The following is a 19,233-nucleotide window of genomic DNA, read 5'->3' on the forward strand; positions in this document are numbered from 1 at the left end:
GAAGAAGCAGAAAGACACCAGACCCAATAATGCAAATGAGCTAAAGGCCGCTATTGAAGCATCCTGGGCATCCATAACACCTCAGCAATGCCACAGGCTGGTTGCCTCCATGCCACGCCGCATTGATGGAGTAATCCAGTAATCCGTACAAAAGGATTCCCAACCAAGTACTGAGTGCATTAATTGACATTTTCAAATGTTTGATTTTGTTTTGCTGTTATAAATCTTTTTTTTTTACTTGGTCTGAGGAAATATTCTAATTTTTTGAGATAGGATTTTTGAGTTTTCTTAAGCTGTATGCCATAATCAGCAATATTAAAATAATAAAAGGCTTGCAATATTTCAGTTGATGTGTAATGAATCCAGAATGTATGACATTTTTGTTTTTTTAATTGCATTACAGCAAATAAAGAACTTTATCACAATATTCTAATTTTCTGAGACAGTCCTGTATATTAATGTAAATTAAATTTTTTTTTGACCAAAATAGAATTAGTTTTCTTTGCCTTCTGGTTTTCCAGTCCATCCATAGCGCTGCCATATTGATACAGTTCATGCAAAAAGTGTGTAAAACTTGGTTTGGAGTCAGTCCATTTATTTTTATTCATGAATGTGAACTTTACTTTATAAAAACAAAATACGTTGTTCAAAACATTCAAGTCTTTTTCTTTCTTGTTGTCCTCAAAGCAAATAATAAAGTCTTTGTCCTGCAGCTGCATCGTGTGTCTGGTTTTCCTTCTAATATCATTTTGTACAATTAACCAAAACACCTTGTGTACATACAGTGATAAAACAAATGTGAGATAGTTTCATCTTCCATACAGGAGTTTTCAATATTAATCCTTAACTTCTCTTGTGTTTTTTTGACCTACTGATCATTTACAGGTTCTTTTATGGAGGAAGTAGTCAGACACTTTCAAAATAAAATGACTACTTCCACACTGCAGAAACACTCCACTGTACACACATACAGTACAATCAGGATTATGTGCATGTAGTTTAAATTAGGTAATGGCATCATAATAAACAATATCTTTATAAATTCTACATGTTGAATGTAAATAAAAGATCATTAATACTTGTAAAGTCACTGATCTGTCAAGTATTCTTTGCTGAAAGTGCAGAAGTGAGAATAAAGTGAGGTCCATGAACTTCAACTCTGTACAACGTTTAACTTTATTGTGATTTTTATTTTACATCTGTAACTGAAAACAAAATGCCCACAGTGTTTTTACATTATGTGGATTTCATCACACTGAGCCTTTGTTTCCCCACTGGACTCGAATGCAACATCTCAGAGAGACGTTTGTGTGGTGAGAAGCCGGTCTGTAGGAGGTATGGGTGACGTGTTGGTGTCGGAGAGGTCAGAGGTCAGAGGTCAGCTCTGGTCCGTGGGCTTGGACAGGGTTTCTGCAGGTCATTAAAAAGCATTAAAAGTCATTATATATCTGGCTAAAATTAAGGCCTTAAATGGCATTGAAAGGCATTAAATTCGATTTTCAAAGGCATTAAAACATTTCTAAAAACTTGATTGATTCATACAGTGAGATTTTGATATCATTACATCCTGTAGAGCACAAAGAGCAGAAAAAATAGGGGGATTATACAGTTAATCTACAGTAAAATTAAACATGGGTGAAGAAATGGAGAATTTTCTAAATTAATATTTTTAGGTGGAGGCAGGCTACTGTTGACATTCGCTATCGGCAAAAATCGGAATCGGTAGGTCAGGCTTTTTAAAAATCAGTGATCAGCCAGAAAATTGCAGTCGGTGCAGCACTATTGGTGTGATAAACATTCAGAACCAAGTAATTGGGTGTGTGTGTGTGTGTATAGCAGGGTTCTTTCGGATCCTTAAAAAGTCTTAAAAGGCATTGAATTCATTAATCTAAAAACAAGGCCTTAATTGGCATTAAAATGTCTTAAATCAATGTTTCAAAAGTCTTAAAAATGTTAACACATGGTAAGTGGTATTTTATGATTGTAATTAGTCTCAAATCTCAAAATAATTGGTAACATTTCGACATAGAGAAGTTAGTGGCGGCCGTCAACGCTAAATCTCTCACCGCCACCAGCTCCCGAGTCAGTGTTGTTTTTTTTCAGACTTTTTATGCATTTATTTTGAAAGGACAGCTGGAAAGAGACACAATCCAATGTTCATGTAGCAGTCACTTTACCTTGGATCACATAGGAAAGTGGGTACAATTGTCCCTATAACCTTATGTAACTGATGTGGTGGTTTTTTTCTCTTTTTTCTGCATTTGTGTTTATTGTGAAGTCGGTCTTAAATTTCATTTCAAGTGGCTTTAAAAAAGTCTTAAAAAGTCTTAAATTTAACTTGGCTTAAAGGACAATTCCAGGCGAATTCAACTCAGGGCTGTATGTTCCTATCATTTTAGGTCTAAAAGAAGGAATCTGAAGATTTTCAGTGTAATGTCTCCTGTTTTGCGGTAGTTGTGTCTGTCCGCGCATCGCCACGGCAGCAATGAATGGGAGTGGATGTAAGTTCCGCTGTTTAGGCTGTTTCCAGCCCTCAAAGCCACAATTTTTTTCCACAGACAGCGTCAGATGGAGACTCAAACATGCACCCAGAAGTTTATTTACTTCAAGCAAGTCGACATGTTTGTAAAACTAGATCTAATTCAAAGTCTCCCAGAGTCTCGCGCGAGCCCGAAGTTGCAGTGCTGGTGTGTTCAGGTGCAGTGGGAAAAGCTACCGTTTGTGTCATAAACACAGGAATATCAACTCTTTACTTGCTTCAAGTAAAAAAAACTTCTCGGCGCATCTTTGAGTAGCCATCTGACGCTGTCTGTGGAAAAAAATGTACACTTCAAGCAAGTAAAGAGTTGATATTCCTGTGTTTATGACACAAGCAGTAGCTCCCACTGCACCTGAACACACCAGCACTGCAACTTCGGGCTCGCGCGAGACTCTGGGAGACTTTGAATTAGATCGACTTTTACAAACATGTCGGCTTGCTTGAAGTAAATAAACTTCTCGGTGCATGTTTGAGTAGCCATCTGACGCTGTCTGTGGAAAAAAATTGCGGCTTTGAGGGCTGTAAACAGCCTAAACAGCGGAACTTACATCCACTCCCATTCATTGCTGCCGTGGCGATGCAGGGACAGACGCAGCTACCGCAAAACAGGAGCGATTAAACTGAAAATCTTCAGATTCATTCTTTTAGACCTAAAATGATATGAAAATACACCCCTGAGTTGAATTCGCCTGGAATTGTCCTTTAAGCTGTAGGAACCCTGATATAGGTAAGTATATGTAGTCTTGGGCATTAAAAAGCATTAAATTAGATCTGGTGGTACCTGCAGAAACCCTGTTGGAGAAGGCGCCCAGCTGTTTGGTGTTGACGTCCTTCAGCTGCTCCAGCTGCCGCTGGCCGCGCCGGTACAGGTACTCGATGTGCATCACGTCCGTCTTCTTGATGCGCGCGTTGTCCCTGAACTCGTCTCGGATGCGCGGCACGAAGCCCGGTTTGTCCCGCCCGGCCCGGAGGAACTGCCGGTACAGGGCCAGGACCTGCTTCTGCAGCTTGCTGTGACGGGACATCGCTCACCACTATCGGTAGCAGAGCCAATCAGAAGCCGGCGTAGCGGGAGGCTACCACGGCGACATGTCGACGTCCGACCGAGTCCAACCACCGCTGGCTTCAGATCAGTCGGTCGATCGCTGAGCTTCCTCCAGGACCAGGGTTTCTGCAGGTCATTAAAGAGCATTAAAAGTCATTAAATATATTTTGCTAAAATTAAAGGGACAGTAGCATTTTTTTAAAGTGGGGTTGTATGATCTCCAAATAGCCCCTAAGTACTTTAATTGCAGTAGAAGACTCTCTGCACTCCTCCCGTTAGCAACGCCAGCCCATAATAGCCCTGCCCAGAGATTTACAACATACAGTGTTGTGAACAGACCCAAAGAAACGGCCTATTTTCACAGCCTAAAAGAGGTTTTACCTGAAAAAAAATACACAGTTCCATTGTTCACTATAATATAATTTTTTCCAGCCCTTCAAAGTGCAGGAAAAACACAGTTTTTATTTGGACCTAACCAACTCACGTATCCCTCCGCCCAGGGTTAGCACCCGCCGATCAGCAGTTGGTTAGGTCCAAATAAAAACTGTGTTTTTCCTGCACTTTGAAGGGCTGGAAAAAATTATATTATAGCGAACAATGGAACTGTGTATTTTTTTTCAGGTAAAACCTCTTTTAAAAATCGGTGATCAGCCAGAAAATTGCAGTCGGTGCTCCCCTATTGGTGTGATAAACATACGTATAGTATTTGCAGTCACAGGCATTAAAAATGTTTGAAATGGCATTAAAAAGCATTAAATTAGATTTGCTGGTACCTGCAGAAACCCTCAGGATCAGGTTTGAGGTTTCAGATGGACCTTGAATGTGTCATGAGTGAAAATGTGGAGCTGCAGCTTGAACACAGTGGACCCTGAACGCACCACGACGCTGCAGGATGGGGCGAGGCCTCTGATTGGCTGAGGAGACGATGTTTAACTGTAAAACAATAAACACAGTTTCAGATGATTTGACATCAACACAACAATGAAACGGATCATGAGTCGTTGATCCTGAAACACATGTAAATAAAGTTGAGAGGTTCAATTCTCCTTAGGTGCCATTAAATAAACATATATAGTTCACCCAAAAATGAAATTTCCCTCATTATCTCCTCCCCCTCATGTGGACTAAGGGCTGGGAGAAGTTTCAGAGTCCTCCGTGGCTTCTCTGAGTTACAGGGGGTCTCGGCGTAGCAGTGCATGTCCATATGACGGTTGCAAATGGATACCAACTGTCTTCGTAACAAAAAGACACACCAAAAAACATCCAAATACCTCCATGCTGCTGGTATGTATCCGTCTTGTATTGAAGCCCCGAAATGAGAAATTGTCCCGAAAAAAATTAAATAAGTCTATATTTCAAGCTTGTTTGTAACGGAAGTTCCTCTTCCCGGTTCGTCAAATTTGGACGATGCATGGAGGTATTTGGATGTTTTTTGGTGTGTCTTTTTGTTATGAAGACAGTTGGTATCCATTTGCAACCGTTATATGGACATGCACTGCTACGCCGAGACCCCCTGTAACTCAGAGAAGCCACGGAGGACTCTGAAACTTCTCCCAGCCCTTAGTCCACATGAGGGGGAGGAGATAATGAGTGAAATTTGAATTTTGGGTGAGCTATCCCTTTAATATTTTGACATACAGTACATTTTTGCAGTCAGGTCTTTCAGTAAAGATGTTTTTAGTCTTCAGTGTTCACTCTGACTTCCTGTTTAGAAAAGGCTACTACACAGTGTTAGCAGCTGTTAGCTCATTACGTGTAGTTGTAGTAAAACCAGTGAACGTGAAGCTGCAGCGAAAACAAACCGTTACATCTGTTCACGTTGACCGACATTCATTCAGACCAGTTTGACTCACCTGTTTGCGTCTGTTCTCCGGATAAAACCGAACAAACCCGAATAAAAACCGAACAAACCCGAGTCCTCTGGTTAATAGGATGAACCGCCTTAAAGTGGACGAACTGTAACTTTAATCTGCACCGTGAATTTACGTTAATTCACGTGAATTCTCCGCTGTTCGCTGCTGTAAACCTGCCTGTGTGTGACCTTACTGCACGTTACAACACAGCCGGCCTCAAGGACTACAAAACACGTGACTTCCGGTTACAGATTTCACAATAAAATATTTAAAAAAAAAAAACGTATTTTCAAGCTTGTTTTGCGATTCAGATTTTTTATTTTTTTTAATAATTCAAAGTTTATGTTATATTTTCATTATTACAAACAAAAAACGAACAGACAAAACTAATAGAATTCACATGAGAAATAAAAGAAAGAGAAAAAAGGTGATGAAATTAAATAAAACAAAAACAAGACAGGCAGACAGGCAACTCAACATTTAATACCTGTTCCCCAAAACCAGATTTAATTCTTTTAATTAAAGATATTTCTTTTAAAAATAAGCTTTAGTAAAGATAAATCTCTTCATTCCATTACACGAGAAATAATTAGCAGATCAATATTCATCAGATCAATGAATCAATAGAAGTAAAATAAGGCCAAATGAAAATACTCAAGTCATTAAAATTATACTTCAGTGCGGTAATCCAGTGTAGTGACGTGCTTTCACAACTTACAACACTTCTCATGTTTATAAACTTGGCGTGGAAAAATAAATCTCCCTCTATAGTGTGGTTTAAAAATGAATGAACGTGAGAAAATTAATAAATTGATGGAAACTCTGATGCAATGCAATATGTTAAACTGTGAAAAGTGTCAATAAAATAAAGTAGCTACCTTGGATTCGTGTTTATTTTTTATTTCTTATGTAGCCTATATTTCTGTATTTAAAGCCTTGGAGATTTTATTTATAGAAATTGATGCCTTGTGGGGAAAAAATGCAATATATGTTCCTATTGAGAGTCTATGGCTGATTATTTGTAATTGACAATAAAGTTTGTGGGAGTAAAAAAAAACAAAAAAACTTTATAGCTACGCTTTTTAAATTTTTTTTTTAGAAACTTTATGAAGTCAGCATGGTGCAATACAGTTCAATACACCAACAGAACATCGCCAGGGGGTTTCAATACAGACAATACAATGCAGAGACAAGCTTTCATACAAACACATTGTTAAGTGTACATAAATTCAAAGTTTTTATAGCTTTCATGTTGATGGATTTTTTAATAGACTTAATGTATTGTTTGGCTTCCTTTTCAAAAATAAGAAAAAGTGGTTTTTGATTAGTGTAACGACATTTATGAATGTGCCATTTGGCTAATTGCATAATAAGATTGATGATATAGTATTGTTTTTCTTTAGAAGATGGATTGTCAGTGAAGCCAAACAATACATGTTCAAAGAACAGCCTGGAAAAAAGAGGTTCAATCGAAAAACAAATCAGGTTACAAATATCTTCCCATAATTTAGTTGAGAAAGGGCAAGACCAAAATAAATGAAAAACATCTTCAGGGTGTCCTACACAGAAAGAGCAGTTTAAATCTATATCTTTTTTAAATCGTTGTAAAAAAAAAAAAACTTTAGATGGGTAAATTCTGTGAATTATTTTAAAAGATACTTCTTTCACCTTATTATTAACTATATATCTAGCAGGTAAATTCCAGATTTTTTTCCAGTTAAGGTTATTAACAAAGTTATTCCAATAAGCTATTACATATGGAGTTGATACGACCTTTATAGCTACGCTTGACACTTTTATTTTGGAAAACTCGAACCGGAAGCGTTATCGCTCTTCCGGTTTCGGTTGAAGGCGTCAGACGTCAGAGCAGCAGTCAGTCAGCCGGTGCCGGTGGATCGGTCGGTACCGACTCACAGGTTCGTTGTTGTCACTTTTAACAAAAAAAAAAGAGCGTTTGATAAAAATGAGCTGCAGCGTTTCCGGTTTAAAGCTGTTTCCTGTGGGGCGTTTGAGGGAAGTGGGAGAAACGGGTTTTCTGTTAGATGCTATGTTTTCATGTTACCGGCTGCAGGACATTAAACAACAACATATGATTTAGTGACGTCACACCACAGTGAGCCGCTACCGGTGTTTGTGACGTAAACATGACGTAATTAACGCGCAAACACCTGATAAAGGTGTCGTCGTCCTCTCCCGTCGTCTGAGCGTTGCCATGGCGATGGTGACGTTTAAGGAAAGGAAGCAGAGAAGAGGTAGAGGTAGAGGAGGAAGAGGAGGAGGAGGAGAGGAAGAGGAGGAGGAGGAGGAGGAGGAGAGGAACATGAGGAGAGGAGGAGAGGAATAGGAGGAGGGGGAGGAATAGGAGGAGAAGAAGAGAAGGAGGAGAGGAAGAGAAAGAGGAGAAGAAGAGAAGGAGGAGACTAATTAGAGGAGGAGAGGAAAAGAAGGAGGAGGAGGAAGAGAGAAGGAGGAGGGGGAGGAGAGTAATAATAAGAGGAGGAGGAAGAGGAGGAGAGGAATAGGAGGAGAACAAGAGAAGGGGGAGGAGAGTAATAAGAGGAGGAGGAAGAGGAGGAGAGGAAAATGAGGAGAGGAATAGGAGGGGAGGAAGAGAAGGAGGAGGAGGAGAGGAATAGGAGGAGAAGAAGAGAAGGAGGAGAGTAGTTAAAGGAGGAGAAGAAGAGGAGGAGGAGGGGTAGGAGAGGAGGAGAGGAAGAGAAGGAGGAGAGTAATTAGAGGAGGAGAAGAAGAGAAGGAGGAGAGGAATAGAAGGAGGAGAAGGAGGGGGAGAGGAAAAGGAGGAGAGGAAAATGAGGAGCTGAATAGGAGGAGAAGAAGAGAAGGAGGAGAGGAAGAGAAAGAGGAGGAAGAAGAGGAGAGGAATAGGAGGAGAAGGAGGGAGAGAAAGAGGAGGAAGAGGAGGAGAGGAAGAGGAGGAGAGGAATAGGAGGAGGAGAAGAGAAGGAGGAGAGGAAGAGGAGGAGGAGAGGAATAGGAGGAGAAGAAGAGAAGGAGGAGGAGGAGAGGAAGAGAAGGAGGAGAGGAATAGGAGGAGGAGGAGAGGAAGAGAAGGAGGAGGAAGAGGAGGAGAAGAAGAGAAGGAGGAGGAGGAGAGAGAGGAAGAGAAGGAGGAAGAGAAGGAGTGACTGTAGGCTACTGTGTGTGTGCAGACATGGAGGGGGCGGAGGAGGTGACGGAGGAGGCGCGGCGGCGGGTGGAGGAGGAGGTGCAGCGGCTGCTGGCGGGTCAGGGGTCAGAGGTCACGGTCTGTGACCTGGGTCTGGACCAGAGCAAACCGGCCGCGCTGAGGAAGAACGTCACGTACATCGTCTGTGGAGTCATCTTCAACCAGCAGGTAGCTGCTCCTCTCTGCTCCTCCTCTCCTGCTCCTCCTCTCCTCCTCCTCCTCCTCTCCTCCTCCTCTCCTCCTCCTCTCCTCTCCTCCTCCTCTCCTCCTCCTCCTCCTCTTCTTCTCCTCTCCTCTCCTCCTCCTCCTCTCACGTCACATACATCGTCTGTGGAGTCATCTTCAACCAGCAGGTAGCTGCTCCTCTCTGCTCCTCCTCTCCTGCTCCTCCTCTCCTCCTCCTCCTCTCCTCCTCCTCTCCTCCTCCTCTCCTCTCCTGCTCCTCTCCTCCTCCTCCTCCTCTTCTTCTCCTCTCCTCTCCTCCTCCTCCTCTCACGTCACATACATCGTCTGTGGAGTCATCTTCAACCAGCAGGTAGCTGCTCCTCTCTGCTCCTCCTCTTCTCTCCTCTCCTCTCCTCTCCTCCTTCTCTCCTCCTCCTCTTCTCCTCCTCCTCCTCCTCTCTCCTCCTCTCTCCTCCTCCTCCTCTCCTCCTCCTCCTCCTCTCCTCCTTCTCCTCTCCTCTCCTCCTCCTTCTCTTCCTCTCCTCCTCCTCTCCTCCTCTCTCCTGCTCCTCTCTGCTCCTCCTCTTCTCTCCTCTCCTCCTCTCCTCCTCTTCTCCTCCTCCTCTCCTCTTTCTCTTCTCTCCTCTTCTCCTCCTCTCCTCCTCTCCTCCTCCTCCTCTCCTCCTCCTCTTCTCCTCCTCTCCTCCTCTCCTCCTCCTCTTCTCCTCCTCTCCTCCTCTCTTCTCCTCCTCTCCTCTCTTCTCCTCCTCCTCTCCTCCTCCTCTCCTCTTCTCCTCTCCTCCTCCTCCTCTTCTCCTCCTCCTCTCTTCCTCTCCTGCTCCTCTCCTCCTCCTCCTCCTCCTCCTTCTCTCCTCTCCTCTCCTCCTCCTCCTCCTCCTCTCCTCTCCTCCTCTCCTCCTCCTCCTCTCCTCTCCTCCTCTTCTCCTCCTCCTCTCCTCTCCTCCTCTCCTCCTCCTCCTCCTCCTCTCCTCCTTCTTCTCTTCTCTTCCTCCTCCTCTTGTCCTCTCCTCCTCTCCTCCTTCTTCTCTTCCTCCTCCTCTTCCTCCTTCTTTTTCCTCTCCTTATCTTCTCCTCCTCCACCTCTCTTTTCTTCCTCCTCCTCCTCTTCTCTCCTCCTCCTCCTCCTCTCCTCCTCCTCTCTTCCTCTCCTCCTCCTCTCACATACATCGTCTGTGGAGTCATCTTCAACCAGCAGGTAGCTGCTCCTCTCTTCTCCTCCTCTCCTCTTTCTCTTCTCTCCTCCTCCTCTCTCTTCTCTCTTTCTCCTCCTCCTCCTCCTCTCCTTCTCTCCTCCTCCTCCTCCTCTCTCTTCTCTCTTTCTCCTCCTCCTCCTCCTCTCTCTTCTCTCTTTCTCCTCCTCCTCCTCCTCCTCTCCTCCTTCTCTCCTCCTCCTCCTCCTCCTCTCCTCCTTCTCTCCTCCTCCTCCTCCTCCTCTCTCTTCTCTCTTCCTCCTTCTCCTCCTCCTAGTTAAAGGTTTAAGATGTGTGTGTGTGTGTGTGTGTGTGTGTGTGTGTGTGTGTGTGTGTGTGTGTGTGTGTGTGTGTGTGTGTGTGTGTGTGTGTGCTCCTCAGGAGGAGGTGCTGATGGTGCAGGAGGCGAAGCCCGACTGTTACAAACAGTGGTACCTCCCTGCAGGGAGGGTGGAGGTGGGGGAGAGTCTGGAGGAGGCGCTGAGGAGGGAGGTGAGACACACACACACACACACACACACACACACACACACACACACACACACAGACAGAAGGAGTAGGAAGAACAGGAGAGAGGAGGAAGAGGAGGAGAGATGAGTAAGAGGAGGAGAGAAGGAGGAGGAGAGAATGAAGAGGAGGAAGAAGAGGAGAGAGGAAAGGAGGGGAGAGAAAGAGGACGAAGAACAAAAGGAGGAGGAAGAAGAGGAGAGAGGAGGAGGAGGAGGAGAGGGGAGAAAAGGAGGAGGAGAGAGGAGGAGAGGGGAAAGAAGGAGGAGGAAGAAGAGGAGAGAGAAGGGGAGGGGAGAGAAAGAGGAGGAAGAACAAAAGGAGGAGGAAGAAGAGGAGAGAGGAGGAAGAGGAGGATGAGGAGAAGAGGGGAGAGAAGGAGGAGGAGAGATGAGTAAGAGGAGGAGAGAAGGAGGAGGAGAGAGGAGGGTGAGGAGGAGAGGGGAGAGAAGGAGGAGGAGGAAGAGGAGGAGAGGGGAAAGAAGGATGAGGAAGAAGAGGAGAGAGGAGGAGGAGAAGAGGAGGAGGAGGAGGAGAGAGGATGGAGAGTAGAGGAGGAGGAGTAGAAAGAGGAGAGACACACTGTACAGCCTCTCTCTCTCTGTGCTGCAGGTGAAGGAGGAGGCGGGGTTTGACTGTGAGCCAATCACGTTGCTGCTGATCCAGGAGCAGGGCCCTCAGTGGATACGCTTCATCTTCCTGGCCAAGCTCACAGGTCAGAGGTCAGAGGTCACAGCCTGTCTCCATGACGACACAGCCAGACACTCAGGCTGTGTTGGAAACCACGTACTTCTCCTACTAATCATACTACTCATACTACTAACTCTTTGAGCTATTGTTGTTTACATTCGACTTCCTGGTAGAAAACCAGCTGTAATTTGAATGAGATCAATAGTAACGAACGAGAGTTTAGCTATATATCATATTTTTCAGGCCCTATCACCGTTTAGACAAATCTGAAATGATTGAAGAAACATTACTATTTCTGTGTGTGTGTTTTGTGTTGCTATGTGTTGTATTTATTCAGTTTGGGGGAATCACAGTGTCTAGAAAGCATCAGTGGCTCAGTGACAGGGACAGCTAACGGTAGCTAAGCTAACGGTAGCTAAGCTAACGGTAGCTAAGCTAACGGTAGCTAAGCTAACAGCAGGACGTCAGCTGTTAAAACCCTCCCGTTGTGGGACACGACATGAAACTACTCCAGTTAGCTCAGTCATGTTGGAACCAAGGGGGCAGTTGTCGGTCTGAGGAGTGAAGCTCACTTCCGCGTTCAAAAAGCTGCAATCCCCTCGGCTGTCGCTGGGGGCTGGCTCCAGAAGGGAGCAACTCCAATTGAGCCCCATGTTAAAATAGCCGATTTCACAGCTTAAAAAAACATATTTACAGCCTGGTACATTTCATTTTTTTGGTCTCAACCGATAGTTTCTACCCCCGCACACACTCTGAGGGGGGTGAATTTTTTTTAAACTCTACCGTTTTACTATTATTAGGTTTAAAGTTCTGACCAATCAGGGCGCAGAACCGTTGAGTGACAGGTCCGGAGACCACTGCTTCGAGGCCAGTGGGCGGGCTCTCGGCCGGCCAACGGCCGCACCGCTCCAAATATGGCAAGTAGAATCCAACATGGCGCGGTTCAAACCCCCGTAGTAGCGGCACAAAACAGACTCCCCCAAACCAATGGGTGACGTCACGGACGCTACGTCCATTCTTTTTACAGTCTATGGTTGTTACTCAGATATCCGCTGGAGAAAATATTTTTTCATGGAGCGTTTATTGAGTCACTGAGTTATTAAAGTTAAACAGGTAGCTAATCTATGATAACCATGACTAATTACAAAAACGTGCACACGTAAATAGTAATGTTTGTCCAGTCATTGGTTTTATAAACTTTACAAACATCAGATTAGTCTAAACGGTGATATAGTGACATGAAAAATTATATATATGCAGTATAGCTAAACTCTCGTCCGTCACTATTGTTCTCATGCTGGTTTTCTACCCGGAAGTAGTTGTAAACAACAAGGAGATTCGTCCTATACACCGAGTCGGTAACCAAGGAAACGTCACTTCCGGTCAGAGCCGTGGGGGGAAAACAAACCGATTCCCCCATAGACATACGTGTGAAAACGCGGCATTTTAAACCTTTGTCTAACGCTTGTCCACTGTCATGTCTTAGTTTGATTCACTTGTATCTGCTGACAAAGAGCTAGATATTAAAAAACTCATCACGATCCGGGTCCATTTTTGTCCGTACATTTTAAAATATATGTTTCAAATGTTGCTAAAGTTATATATTTACAGAGTTTAGAGCTTAAGCGAAATCAGCTTCAGGCCGGCTGATCTCGGCTCGGGCAGGAGCGAAATGCATTGTGGGTCATCATGTAGTATGCTGCAGTGTAAACGCTCTGCATACTGTCTGATCGATGAGCATGTAGTATGGAGTATGGAAGTATGGAAGTATGTAGTAGGGGTGGGAGAAAAAAATCGATTCACATCAATATCGCAATATCTTTTTTGACGATTTTTAAATCGATTTTTTTTTCAAAAATTGATTTTTTTTTGGATTTTTTTTGATATTGTGTAATGTGCATTTGTTAGCCTTTTTTACATACAGAGAGTCCAGGTTTTGAAAAGGGTTTAAAGGACAATTCCAGGCGAATTCAACTCAGGGGTGTATTTTCATATCATTTTAGGTCTAAAAGAATGAATCTGAAGATTTTCAGTTTAATTGCTCCTGTTTTGCGGTAGCTGCGTCTGTCCCTGCATCGCCACGGCAGCAATGAATGGGAGTGGATGTAAGTTCCGCTGTTTAGGCTGTTTACATCCCTCAAATCCGCAATTTTTTTCCACAGACAGCGTCAGATGGAGACTCAAACATGCACCGAGAAGTTTATTTACTTCAAGCAAGACGACATGTTTGTAAAACTAGATCTAATTCAAAGTCTCCCGGAGTCTCGCGCGAGCCCGAAGTTGCAGTGCTGGTGTGTTCAGGTGCAGTGGGAAAAGCTACCGTTTGTGTCATAAACACAGGAATATCAACTCTTTACTTGTTTCTAGTGTACATTTTTTTCCACAGACAGCGTCAGGTGGCTACTCAAAGATGCGCCGAGAAGTTTTTTTTACTTGAAGCAAGTAAAGAGTTGATATTCCTGTGTTTATGACACAAACGGTAGCTTTTCCCACTGCTCCTGAACACACCGCGCACGTCAACTGGGTCTCGCGCGAGACTCCGGGAGACTTTGAATTAGATCTAGTTTTACAAACATGTCGGCTTGTTGAAGTAAATAAACTTCTCGGTGCATGTTTGAGTCTCCATCTGATGCTGTCTGTGGAAAAAAATTGCGGATTTGAGGGCTGGAAACAGCCTAAACAGCGGAGCTTACATCCACTCCCATTCATTGCTGCCGTGGCGATGTGGGGACAGACGCAACTACCGCAAAACAGGAGCAATTAAACTGAAAATCTTCAGATTCCTTCTTTTAGACCTAAAATGATATGAAAATACACCCCTGAGTTGAATTCGCCTGGAATTGTCCTTTAAGTTCACTTTATAATGGAGTATGTTAATTTATAGGCTCCTACAGTATTTGTGTGCAGATAAATGTTAAAAATGCTAAAGACTAAAGATCGAGAGAATCAGCAATATCGTAGAATTGCAATTTAAATCGAATCGCCATCCAAAAAATCGTAGAAGAATCGAATCGGGAGAAAAGCGTATCGTCCCAGCCCTAGTGTGTAGTATGGGGTTTCGAACACAGCCACAGTCCTGACCGCCCTGTGTGTGTGTGTGTGTGTGTGTGTGTGTGTGTGTGTGTGTGTGTGTGTGTGTGTGTAGGCGGCAGCATCAAGACTCTGGCGGCGGCGGACCAGGAGTCTTTGCAGGCGTCCTGGTGGGACCGACGGTCCGTCCTCCAGCTGAGGGGACGGGACATCCTGCGTCTCATCGAGTGTGGACTCAGGTGAGAGATCCAGCTCCGTGTTTAAAGGGGTAGTTCAACATTTAGTCAAATTGTTCCCATTGCCATAATCCCTATAGTCGTAGCAGTAGGTGCGTTACCTTTAATTGTCGGTGCAAGCTGTTTTTAGAACGGCGGAGCAGAGCCGTGAGCTGCTCAGAGCTACGCTACGGAGGCTCATGGGATCAAACTCATCAAATACACAATCCAACAACTCCACAACGCTCTGGTGGACAAGTTGTGAGCTGCACATTCACCACGCTATGAGATAATAACACAACGTTACCACACAGAGTTGTTTTAGAGGGAAATACAGAGACTGTTGATGAAAAACTGTCCCTGAAGGCAACGTGGATCAGTGGTTTTACATGTATTTCCCTCTAAAACAACTCTGTGTGGTAACGTTGTGTTATTATCTCATAGCGTGGTGAATGTGCAGCTCACAACTTGTCCACCAGAGCGTTGTGGAGTTGTTGGATTGTGTATTTGATAAGTTTGATATGAGGGAAACCAAGAAATCCCATAATGAGCCTCTGTAGTGTAGCTCTGAGCAGCTCACGGCTCTGCTCCGCCGTTCTAAAAACAGCTTGCACCGACAATTAATGGTAACAAACCTACTGCCATGACTATAGGGATTATGGCAATGGGCCAATTTGACAAAATGTTGAACTATGCCTTTAAGAGTCAGTTTCTCCCGACGATCTGCTCGGAAAATGGTCGTAAATGTTGAACCTGTTCAGTATTTACGATCAAAAGTCGTCTTGTGTGGTGGGGGAAGCAGACAAACCGGGGTCAGTAACCGTGTTTCCATCCACTAGTCGGTTTAAAGGGATAGTTCACCCAAAATTGAAATTTCATTCTCATTATCTCCTCCTCCCCCTCATGTGGACTAAGGGCTGGGAGAAGTTTCAGAGTCCTCCGTGGCTTCTCTGAGTTACAGCGGGGCTCGGCGTAGCAGTGCATGTCCATATAACGGTTGCAAATGGATACCAACTGTCTTCATAACAAAAAGACACACCAAAAAACATCCAAATACCTCCATGCTGCTCGTCATTGAAGCCCCAACATGAGAAATTGTTCCGAAAAAAATGAAATAAGTCTATGTTTTAAGCTTGTTTGTCGCGAAAGCTCCTCTTCCTGGTTCGTCCAAATCTCGTGAGATTTGCGCATAATTTTTTTCGGAACAATTTCTCATGTCGGGGCTCCAATACAACATTACATACGAGCAGCATGGAGGTATTTGAATGTTTTTTGGTGTCTTTTTGTTACGAAGACAGTTGGTATCCATTTGGACATATGGACATGCACTGCTGCACGCACGGAGCCCCGCTGTAAGTAACTCAAATTTCAATTTTGAGTGAACTATCCCTTTAACTGAACCGTGGACCGTGGTCGACCTGCTCTGTGCTGCCTTCAGGTACCATCGGGAACCCTGGCACCCGGTCACGTTACCTTTGGACCTGAGCTGCCGTCACGTGGTGCAGAGACTCGTCCTGGTTTTCACCGGCGCCGAGGACAAGATCTGGATCCTGCTGCTCAGAGGTAACACACCAACGGCGGCGTCATGTCAATGAGGGATATATATATATATATTTTTTGATTTTTTTTGTTACTTACTTTACCTTACTTATTATTTTATTTTTTTTATTGATTTTTTTTGTTACTTACTTTACCTTACTTACTATTTTACCATCTAGCTATGTAGTGCCCTTCTTGTACCAATAAGACGGGCACGGTGGCTGGTCTTCGGTGTTCGGACGCGTGCGTGTGCGGTAAAGCAATGAGTGCCCAAAACGAGGTTACACTAGTAAAAACAACATTTATTACAACAAATACCTCTTTCGTAGTGGCAGTCAGGACACAAAACGACACATCAAACACGGTCAAAAACTGTGTGCCTTGGACCAGCAACACCTGGCACTGATTGCCCTGGGTTTAAATCACCCCCGTGACCCGGAAGTGGGTGACGCCACTTCCGGTGTCAACGGAGGTTACCACAATAAACCCGCCACATAAAGAACAACAAAATAAAGGCTAAAATGGCTCCTACAAGCTATGATCAGTGGTCATATTGAGTGAAATGTATTTCAAATAATGTCATAGTCCATTTCAAAAAGACATCATTGCCTCTTTCCAAAAATCACAACCCCCCTCCTTTTTGATGGATGTGGTCTCTTGGGATCGTCCCTATGTTCCCCGCTTTCCCCCAATAGGGTCCTATGTTCCCCTCTGTGTTCAGACCGGGGAACATAGGACCCTTTTTTAGAAAAAGGGTTCTATGTTCCCCGCTTTTCCCCAAAAGGACCCCGGGAACATGCAGTTTTTGTACCCATACCTGGAAGTGGAGTTGTGACTTGGCAGATTTTTGCCTATTTTTGAGTGAGAAGTTGAGTTGTGACTTTGAGTGAGAAGTGTAGGCTAGTTGTCCCATTGGTTGGGTTTAGGCCATGAATGAAGGAGTTGGTTAAGTTTAGTAAAAAGACCAGGTAGAGGTTAGACAGGCCAGATAGAGAGAGTTGCTTCAAAATGTTGTCCAATGGGGGTCCGTGGTCTCATTACCACCTAAAAAGCAGTTTACCCACTACAAAACATCAGACTACACCACTGGTTATTCTCATCACTGCATGTCACCATAACAACATTGTCCCTTTAAAGCAGAAGTCCGGTCGTTTTGGCTAATGCTGCGTTCCAGGCAGGCTTTTGAAACCGTGAATTACAGCTTCATGTCACAACTTACGACTTTGTAGCGTTCCAGGCAACCCACTCGTGTTTCTCCGACCTGTTTTACCGGTGAAAGTCACTATAACGGCCACTCGTAACTTCTGACCCGTGAACTCGTACCAGATCAAACTGGTACGACTTCACAGGTCGGAAAAACACGAGTTACGAGCTTCCTTGAACGCACCATAACTTCTTGTCAGACGATGGAGTTAGCAGCCCCCGCCCTCGTCATGGATCTATTGGTCCTCGTCCCTACGTCACCACATTCACGCGCATCCCTTGGCTGCACACACAGAGAGGACTGCCCCTTTATGCCGTTCTCTCTCCTCATTGGATAAAACTTGTAGGATACGAGAAAAGTTTTCTCCTGGGCTCAGAGCAGAGCAGAGGGACTGACAGACCCGTGTTTCAGACCAAACACTCTATAGAAGTGATTGCTGTCGGAAGATACAACTATTTAAGACTTATATTAACACAAAAATATCGCTTACTTCTGCTTTAATACAATCAGGTATAAATAATGGTGCAGGTAAAGATGTTAAAGCGAGTCCCTCAGGCTGTGGCAAGCAGTTACATATTTCTTCTTCTTTTCCCTCTCTCTCCTCCTCCTCCTCCTCCTCCTCTTCCTCCTCCCAGCCCCGGTCCTCCACCTGCCCACGGCGGCGGCGGTGAAGACGCACGCGGTGACGTGGGCGGCCAACACGGTGGTGCAGGAGGCGCTGCCGTCGTCGTACCACGACCACGACGTCAACACGCTGGGCGTCGTCAGCCTGCAGCACAACGGCCGGCAGCACGGCCGCACGGACGGCGTGTGCTTCAACACGCTGGTGGCGCTGCTGCCCGACCGCGTGCGGCGCGACGAGGACGGCGAGCGGGCCGAGTGGACGCCGCCGCCGCCGGGACGGCCGCCGCCCGTGGAGAACCCCCGATACGTGTGGGTGGAGGTGCGGGGACGAACGCTGAGGGAGACGCTGCTGGAAAAGACCAAAAACACCTCGATCCTGCCGCTGCACAGCCTCTACTGACAGCTGGACTCTGATTGTGAAAGGAACATAATTATAGTCAACTTGTCAGCCCATAGGGCCCCATTGTGAACCCGGAAATGCTGAGTACCCCAAAGTTTTATGTTAGAAATATATAGTATGGGTCCCCAGTATTCAGAAACTGCCGGATGCTAACTTATATATATTGGGCAATTAGCATAACAGACATAATTAGCATAAAATAGCATAATTGCCTATATGGGCAATATTTCAACAAAATTGACTTGGCTGATCTGGGCAATATTGGAGTGGTTTTAGGGGTTATTGATGATGCTGAATCCATTTCTGACATTTTCAAAATTCAAAATGGCCGTCTAAACCGGAAGTGACCAGATTTTGGTCCATCAAAATCGGCCCACTGGCGGTTAAAATCTGGTCACTTCAGGTTTAGACAGCCATTTTGAATTTTGAAAATGTCAGAAATGGATTCAGCATCATCAATAACCCCTAAAACCACTCCAATATTGCCCAGATCAGCCAAGTCAATTTTGTTGAAATATTGCCCATATAGGCAATTATGCTAATTTATGCTAATTGTGTCAATTATGCTAATTGCCCAATATATATAAGTTAGCATCCGGCAGTTTTTGAATACTGGGGACCCATACTATCTATTTCTAACATAAAACTTTTTGGTACTCAACATTTCCGGGTACTCATTGTTGGCAAGTAGACTATTAGGGATGTCACGATTTTAAATTTTCTTGGTACGATTATTGTCAGAGAAATAATCACGGTGTTACGATTATCACGATTATTATACACTAATTCATTTCACAACACTATGAATGTGTAAAATCAAATACAGTCAAAATATAATTACACTGCTCATTATTTATGCAAAATGTTTCAAGTATCTCTATTAATATATGACCAATTCTTAATCCCCCAGGGGAAATGTTTCAGGTCATAAATTGTTATCTATACCAAATATTTGCGTTTATTTTAATCGTTTTTTGTTTTGTTTTGCTTTTTTTTTTTTTTAATTATTATTAAAAATGACACG

At 44.2% G+C, this 19,233-nt stretch overlaps 2 protein-coding genes across 2 annotated transcripts; one reads left to right on the forward strand and one right to left on the reverse strand.

Annotated features, from left to right (window-relative positions):
* Positions 1 to 1,158: 1,158 nt before the first annotated feature.
* sdhaf1 (succinate dehydrogenase complex assembly factor 1) lies at positions 1,159 to 5,650 on the reverse strand. Its single transcript, XM_085788060.1, has 4 exons — positions 5,438 to 5,650; positions 4,358 to 4,517; positions 3,344 to 3,710; positions 1,159 to 1,406 (listed from the first exon to the last, which is right to left on the reverse strand). Exons 3-4 carry the CDS (start codon positions 3,562 to 3,564, stop codon positions 1,379 to 1,381), a joined length of 249 nt encoding a protein of 82 aa, XP_085644186.1. The 5' UTR covers positions 3,565 to 3,710; positions 4,358 to 4,517; positions 5,438 to 5,650; the 3' UTR covers positions 1,159 to 1,378.
* Positions 5,651 to 8,607: 2,957 nt separating this feature from the next.
* nudt18 (nudix (nucleoside diphosphate linked moiety X)-type motif 18) lies at positions 8,608 to 18,253 on the forward strand. The gene is made up of 6 exons (XM_085785745.1): positions 8,608 to 8,792; positions 10,382 to 10,492; positions 11,120 to 11,222; positions 14,343 to 14,466; positions 15,881 to 16,005; positions 17,821 to 18,253. The coding sequence occupies exons 1-6, from the start codon at positions 8,610 to 8,612 to the stop codon at positions 18,207 to 18,209; spliced, it is 1,035 nt and encodes a 344-aa protein (XP_085641871.1). The 5' UTR covers positions 8,608 to 8,609; the 3' UTR covers positions 18,210 to 18,253.
* The last annotated feature ends 980 nt before the right edge of the window (positions 18,254 to 19,233 follow it).

This window comes from Trachurus japonicus, chromosome 9 (assembly GCF_045865225.1).
Source record: "Trachurus japonicus isolate A0001 chromosome 9, Traja_1.0".
In the NCBI taxonomy this organism is placed as follows: domain Eukaryota; kingdom Metazoa; phylum Chordata; class Actinopteri; order Carangiformes; family Carangidae; genus Trachurus; species Trachurus japonicus.